Source organism: Epinephelus moara, chromosome 21, assembly GCF_006386435.1.
Source record: "Epinephelus moara isolate mb chromosome 21, YSFRI_EMoa_1.0, whole genome shotgun sequence".
NCBI lineage: Eukaryota > Metazoa > Chordata > Actinopteri > Perciformes > Serranidae > Epinephelus > Epinephelus moara.
In genome coordinates, this window is record NC_065526.1 from 15,001,444 (window position 1) to 15,009,734 (window position 8,291).

At 40.4% G+C, this 8,291-nt stretch overlaps 2 protein-coding genes across 3 annotated transcripts in view; both read right to left on the reverse strand.

The window, feature by feature from the left end:
• Positions 1 to 329: 329 nt before the first annotated feature.
• Positions 330 to 3,144, reverse strand: mrpl34 (mitochondrial ribosomal protein L34). 2 transcript variants are annotated; one of them, XM_050032454.1, is made up of 2 exons: positions 3,007 to 3,144; positions 330 to 1,047 (listed from the first exon to the last, which is right to left on the reverse strand). In XM_050032454.1, the coding sequence occupies exons 1-2, from the start codon at positions 3,060 to 3,062 to the stop codon at positions 729 to 731; spliced, it is 375 nt and encodes a 124-aa protein (XP_049888411.1). In that variant the 5' UTR covers positions 3,063 to 3,144; the 3' UTR covers positions 330 to 728. The 2 variants fall into 2 exon arrangements, with proteins under 2 accessions (XP_049888411.1, XP_049888410.1); XM_050032453.1 differs by having other exon boundaries at positions 330 to 1,050.
• Positions 3,145 to 6,350: 3,206 nt separating this feature from the next.
• Positions 6,351 to 8,291, reverse strand: part of LOC126409171 (serine/threonine-protein kinase pim-2-like) — a 5,821-nt gene continuing 3,880 nt past the window's right edge. The window contains exon 9 of the mRNA XM_050075135.1: positions 6,351 to 6,442. Within this exon, the coding sequence (XP_049931092.1) occupies positions 6,351 to 6,442 (92 nt within the window). The remainder of the gene's footprint in view (positions 6,443 to 8,291) is intronic.

Sequence of the window (8,291 nt, forward strand, 5' to 3'; positions counted from 1 at the left end):
ACAAATTAAAGTTGTGTACAGATTATCATTTTATCTAATTTGTAGTTCTGTAATTGTTTATTTTATCTTTTTTAGCACTCACTTTTTCCTCTTGCTTCTGACTCCTGAGCTGCTGTAACATGTACATTCCTCCTGTGGTATTAATAAAGTCTTATCTCTCATCTTCTCTAACATTAACCTAATAAACCTACAGCTTTGTCATCAGCAGTAGATGGCAGCAAACTCTGAAGGTCAAAGCTGAGTTTGTTGAGGCAACAAAGAACAAACCCTTTGTCCACAAACTATGTTTGAGGCTACTTTTTAAAATCACAAATTCAAGTACATGTGAATTCTGCAGAAGTGTTTTTTTATTTCCAAATCAACCAGAATTGGTGTTTTCATTTGAGAACAACCAATCTTTATAGACACATTTTGTCTTAGAATCAAATGACTTCACTTCAAACAATCTATACATCTGATAACATTTAATGATTATGAACAAAACTTTATGGATCAAAAGCAACTGCATGAAACTACCAGGCTTCTTTTTACCCTAAGGTAAATGCAAATTGTTTGTCAAAGGCCAGTTTTCATTCTCCCGCCCATTATTAATGCACTAGGAGAGCCACACCCAACCCACCCAGTATCACCAGTTAACCCATTCCACAAGGTCTTTACTGAGCACCCTGAGCAGCGCCAGCGTTTCTGAACCAGTGTCTGTTTTCTTGTAGGTTTTCCAACAGGGTCTGTCAGTGTGTGAGTGATTTCCGTCCCTTCAACATGCGCCGTAGAACCACCTCGATGCCGCCTTGTGTGCTCATCCTCTTGATCCAACCGTGGGTCCTCTTGCGTTTGATATTCTTGGGCTGATACTCTGTTCCCCGTTTCTTTGTCCGTACCTGCTGGTATTGCCAAGGAAGTTGTTGGAACACTCCTGAACCCTCAGCTTGTGAAGACAGCGGCCCACATCTAGAAATCTGAGGTCCCGCGGCTGCTCTGGGCACAATCCAGTTGCTGAATAATCTAAGGTGAGTGTTGCCAGTTACTGCGAGGTTCCCTGCAGGGACGCTGCTGACAGATTAAAAATGTTATAAACAAATGTTCTTTAAAGAGTCAGTGTGTAAGATTAGAGGCATCTAGTGGATTGCAACCATCTGAGACTTCTCCCGTTTAGAATTCCTACAGTGTTCATTGTTTAGGTTTTTACTGGGAGCCAAACCACTGCTGAGGTCTCTTCTAATCTAACATATTTCATACACAGCAGTAAAATTACATCTGCATTTCTCCATCATTGTTATTTTATAGTTATGTCCTTTTGTTGTCTGTAACCTTTTGATTATTTCTTCATCACTTAAACCATTAATACTCCTATTATTACTATTCGACTGGTCATTAGACACTTTTTAGTTGATGTCGTGTACCATCTGCTGCATAGAGGATGTAGTAGGAAATACCAGGATGTAGTAGGACATCCTGGTATTTTTGGGATACTGCATTTGACATACTATATATTGGGACATGCTAAATCTTTTTCTGGCATACTCTATAGTATGGTGGTATGGGTATTGTAACACACAACTAGTGTTTGGTTTGTCCGTTCTGGGCCACTATAGCAACATGCTGGTGTGACATGGTGGACTCCATGAACCAAGACCCGCTTTTATGTAGATATAAACAGCTCATTCTAAGGTAACTAAAACATGGCAAATCTTGTTTTCAGGTGATCATACACTAAAGAAAATACACTTATAACATTATACTCCACTTCTGCCAAAATATACCCCTAAATCTGACACACTGGACCTTTAATATCAACATTATGCCACAATTACAACAAGTAATGTACAACAAGTTGTAATACATTTATAGTGCTGCTACTTAAAGGGGACACCACCTATATTAAGAATTCAATTATGTTATTTCTAGGGATTCATGATAATATCAGCACATTGTTGGTATTGGCCAGCTTGAAATCAGCTATCAGCTTTTAAGTGAACTACCACAATCGACCAATGTGCTTTTTCTTATTTTGCACAATGAATGAACAATGAAAAGTATTGTATTTCATGTCTCCATCTGCTGGTGGGCCATCATGATAATAGAATGCATGCACAATATGGTGTTAATTCCACTACAGAAGAGACTTGAGGATCACTAAAATAAGGTAGGGGAAAAAGTGGATATATCGGTTATTGGTCAAATGAGTTGTTGCATATAGAATAACTGCCAAAATTTCAATATCATGCATCTATAGTTACTTCCATGGCCTAGGAAAGTTCAATCAATATTTGTGAACATGAGCTACTCTTATAAAAGCCAGAAACAAGAGAAGAAAGTCTCAAACTTGTGATGTCAAAGTGTATAAAGTCTGGAGCTGCTTCATAGACACTGACACTGGGAGCCTGACAGAGCGCCCAATTTTATTCTGCTGTAGTGTTCTCAGTTCTGAAACATAAAATGCACCCACATACCCAGAACATTACCCTGGATACTCTCAGGGTCATCTGCATCTTTCCCAATTGTCTATGGAGCAGCTCCTGACTTTATACTTGATGACATCACAAATTTGAGTTTTAGCTCTCGAGTTGTTCATGTTTATGAATATTGTCTGTCTTAGACCATAGGAAAAACAAGTATGATTTCTTTTAAATGAGCCTAGTTTCTCTATTAGTATGGAGTAGTATAATGCATGACTCTCATACCCTGGTGTCCACTATATACACAATGATGACATATATGTACACAGACTGAAAACACATTATAACTGCTACTTTAACTCACATTAGAAGTATTATAAAAACAACAGCAAACACTGCCCACAGATGTAAATCAATACTGTCGTTCATAATACTTTGGTATATAATTAAACTATAATTTAATTAGCATTCACATAGTAGCTAGCTTCCCGTTTGATTAACTAGCCACGCTGCTAACGCGTTGCTAAGCTAGCTTACCACTGTTAGCATAGTAACCAAACATTACTGGCTCTGCCGTTTAGCTAGCATGAAGCTAAGTGAACTCTGTTACCTGGTGAAATTGGTTATTCCACGCAGTCGGGAAAGAGACGAGCGTACAATGTTCATCTTTAGATAGTTACACAGTTGACACAGGCATGAGAACACTGAATGTCACAGCTCTGCCGGCCTCCTGCCTACAAGAAGCAAAGTGATTGGCTTAGACTTTTCAGCCAATTGAAGCGTGTGTTGCTGGAGAAGCTATGAAGTATATTCCCTGAGTAGCGCCTTTCAGGTTGAACTCTCAAGCGGTTTACTAATCGACCCAACATCCTGTTTCACCTGTAAACTGTTTATTTGCGTGGATAACAGCTCCAACTTTTCCGGGTGCTGTTTGACAATAGTGTCTGGCAGACGGGATACACTGAACGAGGTAAGAGATGGGATTGGTGTGCAGCCTGAGAAAAGCTCTGCCTGAAAGATCATGCTCAGGGTGTAGCGTTTCCGCAATATGCAGTTTTTCCCAAACAGCTAAAGCACATGTTCTGATACACAGTTAAAATTCTCACTTTTGTAAACATGGCAACTGCTGTCAATACTGATTGTCATCTCAGATCAGTGCAGCACAACAGTTCTTTAACATGCAACAGGCCCCACTCACATAATGTCAAAATACATTCATTAATCAGTGCACCACTGCTACCAGAACACCAGTTTCTGAATAGACCTACCTTACAGTATGTACTATTAGCAGCTGAACCTCAAGAGGCTCTTGCCCTTTGCCAGGCCACCATTGTAAATAAGAATTTGTTCTTAATGACTTGCCTGGTTAAATAAAGGTTAAATAGAAAAAAATTAAATAAAAGTAACAGTCACCAGAATCAGATTAAAGCTTTGATAAAATTTACATTACAGCAGATATCTACATGCAACAAATTACATTCTGGAATACTGTAGAAATAATTAAAAAACAATCTGTAAATCCTTTCCTAATGTACATTCTCGACGGCTCGCATCATGTACAATTATAGGAATGCTTTATTTTTACTTCACCTTTTCATGTTTATTTTTTTTCTCTCCTGCTCTGTGATACAAAGAATTTTCTTAGATTCATCAGCGCTCTTTGGAAAGTCTCCAGTTCTTCACATGAATAAGAATAATCCCGTAACAACTTCAGTTCCTTCCTGAATGCAAGTTTTGCAGATTTAATGCACTTGGACATGCCCTTCTTTCCTATATATGTCTGCTTTCCTATATGTCTGCTTTTGATTCTATAAAAAGATTGCACTGAAGTGATGTAGGATGGAGACAATTGTAATAGGCCAACATCAAATCAGTTTTTTTTTGTATAAAAAGATTAAGTAAATTAGGTCAAGTCAAGTTCAACTCTATGGTCATTTCCACATACAGAGTACATGGGAATGAAATTGACCTTTCTCCCAACCAAGGTGCCATCATACACGGACAAATATGAATATACATATCACACATACAAGTACAAAAATATAAAGATAAAATGTTTAATATATATATATATATAGGGATCCCTCTTCCAGGACTGACATATGTGCAATAGATGTCGGACAGGAGCAGGACAGAGCAACATAATACATTTACAGTAATCCATATGACAAAATTATACATAACGAGAGTCAGAGACTGAGAAAGAAGCAGGTCAGACACTAGTGACAATAGCTGACAACACCAGTAGCAGTAGGAGGCATCAGGCAGGGCCATGGCAGCAGCACATCCACGACACACCATCCAGGCGTAGCTGCGTTACAACCTTCTCTCTTGAGAAGAAGCCCTACATGCATATATGGTATATACATATACAGATAAATAAAAGCACACATAGAATGTTAGGACACTTCCAGCAGAGCCCTTGACTAGGAGGCATCTGGTTTTTAAAGTGCAGAATGACAACAGGTGGCTCGTCGTTGATTATCTGAGCCAGGGATGAAGCTGTAGCTGCTCTAATGTGGCACGCATCTCAGGGTCATTTTGCAGACACATCTGCAAGAAACCTCTGCAGCCTGGGGAGCAAGAGAGAGAGAGAGAGGGGGAGTTAGGGAGATCAGTGGTTTCAGTGGCAGCGAGGTGATCCACTGTAAAACAAAAAATCCTCCCAAAGATTTGTGTATGTTGACTTATTTCATGTCACCAAATTCTAATCAGTTCATTCTTGAGGCCAAGTAACTCAAATTTGAGGAAATTCCTTCAGGGTCTTCTCAAGACATTACGTTTACAAGAATGAGGCTGAGGCAAGGTGTTGACCTTTGACCACCAAATTCTAATCATTTCATTGTTAAATCTAAGTGGACGTTAATGTCAAATTTGAAAAAAAAGTGTTCTTGAGATACTGCTTTCACAAGAACAAGACAGACAAGGTCACATTGACCTTGACCTTTGACCAATGACCAACAAAATCCTCAGAGAGACGTTTCTGCCAAGAAATTTAAAGAAATTCCTTGAGAGCGTTTCTGACATATCGTATTCACAAGGCTGGAATGGCTGTGGGGACGTACAGACGTACGGATGTATGAACAGACAACCCAAAAACATAATGCCTCCAGCAACGGCTTTCACTGGCGTGAAGACATAAAAATACTGTAGTGTATTGTAGTATTAAATATCATCTTCTGTAATTTCAATTAAGTGACCCTTGCAAACGTTGTCTGTGTGTGTGTGTGTGTGTGTGTGTGTGTGTGTGTGTGTGTGTGTGTGTGTGTCTTACCTCTGGACAGATTCCTGTTGATTTTAAGCCCCTCCTCGAAGTAAACCTGAGTTTTAAATGAATGCTTATGGTCGAGCAGGTCCCATAACAGTGTTCCAAGCTGCCACACTGTTGTGGGAATGGCCTGATATTCTCGGACCAGGAACCATTCTGGAGGGGCTTTTGAGAAGGTACCTAAAATACACAATGTGACACGAAGACAGAGGGACATAGTCAGAGACAATCAACCAAGAAATAAAATATCAGGAGAGGCCAGATATCATACCACAGTAGTAATTGCAGTATCACTTTCTCACGAAGCAGCCGCAACCAAAATCAATCACTCGGACGCGTGGGACAGTGGGTCCGGTGCCGTTCGAGTGCATCTCAATGGCTGCATCTACCATCTGCCTCAGGATGATCTGTGATGGAGGGAGAGAGTGAAACAGACGAGTGAATGGAGTGGGGTTTAAGTTAAACGTTCACTTTAGCAAAATTTGCATATACAGATAAATAAAAGCACACATAGAATGTTAGGACAGTTCCAGCAGAGCCCTTGACTAGGAGGCATCTGGTTTTTAAAGTGCAGAAAAAATATGAAAAATAGATATAAATTTAAAAAAAAAAGAAGAATAACAATAGGAGTGTGATCTAACCACTCATGAAAGGGGCAGAGCTGACAACAGGTGGCTCGGCGTTGATTATCTGAGCCAGGGATGAAGCTGTAGCTGCTCTAATGTGGCACGCATCTCAGGGTCATTTTGCAGACACATCTGCAAGAAACCTCTGCAGCCTGGGGAGCAAGAAAGAGAGCGAGAGAGAGGGGGGGAGTTAGGGAGATCAGTGGTTTCAGTGGCAGCGAGGTGATCCACTGTAAAACAAAAAATCCTCCCAAAGATTTGTGTATGTTGACTTATTTCATGTCACCAAATTCTAATCAGTTCATTCTTGAGGCCAAGTAACTCAAAGTTGAGGAAATTCCTTCGGGGTCTTCTCAAGACATTGCGTTTACAAGAATGAGGCTGAGGCAAGGTGTTGACCTTTGACCACCAAATTCTAATCATTTCATTGTTAAATCTAAGTGGACGTTTATGTCAAATTTGAAAAAATTCCCTCAAGGTGTTCTTGAGATATCGAGTTCACAAGAATGAGGCAGCTGGAAAGTCAAAGTGACCTTGACCTTTCCCTTTGACCACCAAAATTTTTTATTTTTTATTTTTATTAACCTTTATTTATACAGGTAAAATCTCATTGAGGCCCAGGGTCTCATTTACAAGAGAGACCTGTTCCAGGTAGGCAGCAGCAGAACACAAAGTTACAGACTAACTGAACATACAGGAGACACAACACAAAACACAAACATTAAAGTAGTATAGTGCAAACTACAAAGTGCAAAGAAGAATAGGACTGGTTAAGCACATGTGCAGACCCCGCAAGACTGTCTCATCAGCCTTCCTACAAGCAATTTGAAGTCCCCTAAAGGAATAAAGCTCTACAAGCAATTTGAAGTCCCCTAAAGGAATAAAGCTGAACAGCTTCAGCCTCTGCTGGAGCATGTTCCAGGTTGCAGGCGCAGCGTAGGAGAACGCCTTCTTGCCAAGTTCAGTACGGACTGACGGGATGGCAAACGAGATGAAGTCCAGGGACCGGAGGCTGCGATCGGACTGTTTCCGTGTCAAGTATGTGGACAAATAGGAGGGGAGCAGTCCGATGATGGATTTATAGATAAATAGATACCAGTGAGTGGTTCTGCGCATGGAAAGTGAAGACCAGTTTGTGAGAGAGTACAATGTACAGTGATGTGTGAGGGGTTTACAACCAGTTATGAATCTCAAGGCCCCGTGATACGCGGCATCCAGCAGTTGCAGGGAGTGAGCAGAGGCATTCATATATACAACATCACCATAATCCAGGAGTGGCAAGAAAGTGGCCGCAACAATACGTTTTCTGGCTTTAAAAGAGAAACAGGCTCTATTTCTGAAGAAAAACCCCAGCTTTAACTTCAATTTCTTCAGTAACTGGTCAACATGACATTTAAAAGAGAGGCTATCATCCACTGTGATGCCTAGATATTTGTAAGTGGCCACAGACTCAATGGGGGTACCCTGAGCAGACGTAATACAGGGTAGAACAGCAGGCACCTTCTTTTTATTTGAAAAGAACATAAACTTAGTTTTACCTGCATTTAGAACTAGCCTGAGTTGAGACAATTGCGCCTGAATGGCGTCAAATGCAGACAGCAGATCTGTGAACAACAGAAGATGCACAACAATAGACAACGGTGTCATCAGCATAAAGATGTACAGATGCATTAATATTTTGGCCCACCTCATTCATATAGATAGTAAAGAGAGTGGGTCCTAAGACAGAACCTTGCGGCACACCATTTACAGTGTTTAGAAACCCAGAGCAAAGACCATCGGACTGCACACACTGCTTACGGTTGGAAAGGTAGTTCGAAAACCAGCCAACTGCATGGTCTGACATTCCAATGGTGGACAGTCGCTGACGTAAAATACTGTGATCGACTGTGTCAAATGCCTTTGAAAGATCGATAAAAAGAGCAGCACAATATTTCTTGGCATCCATGGCTTCCAACATATCATTTATCACCTTAATGGTAGCAGTTGCAGTATTATGCT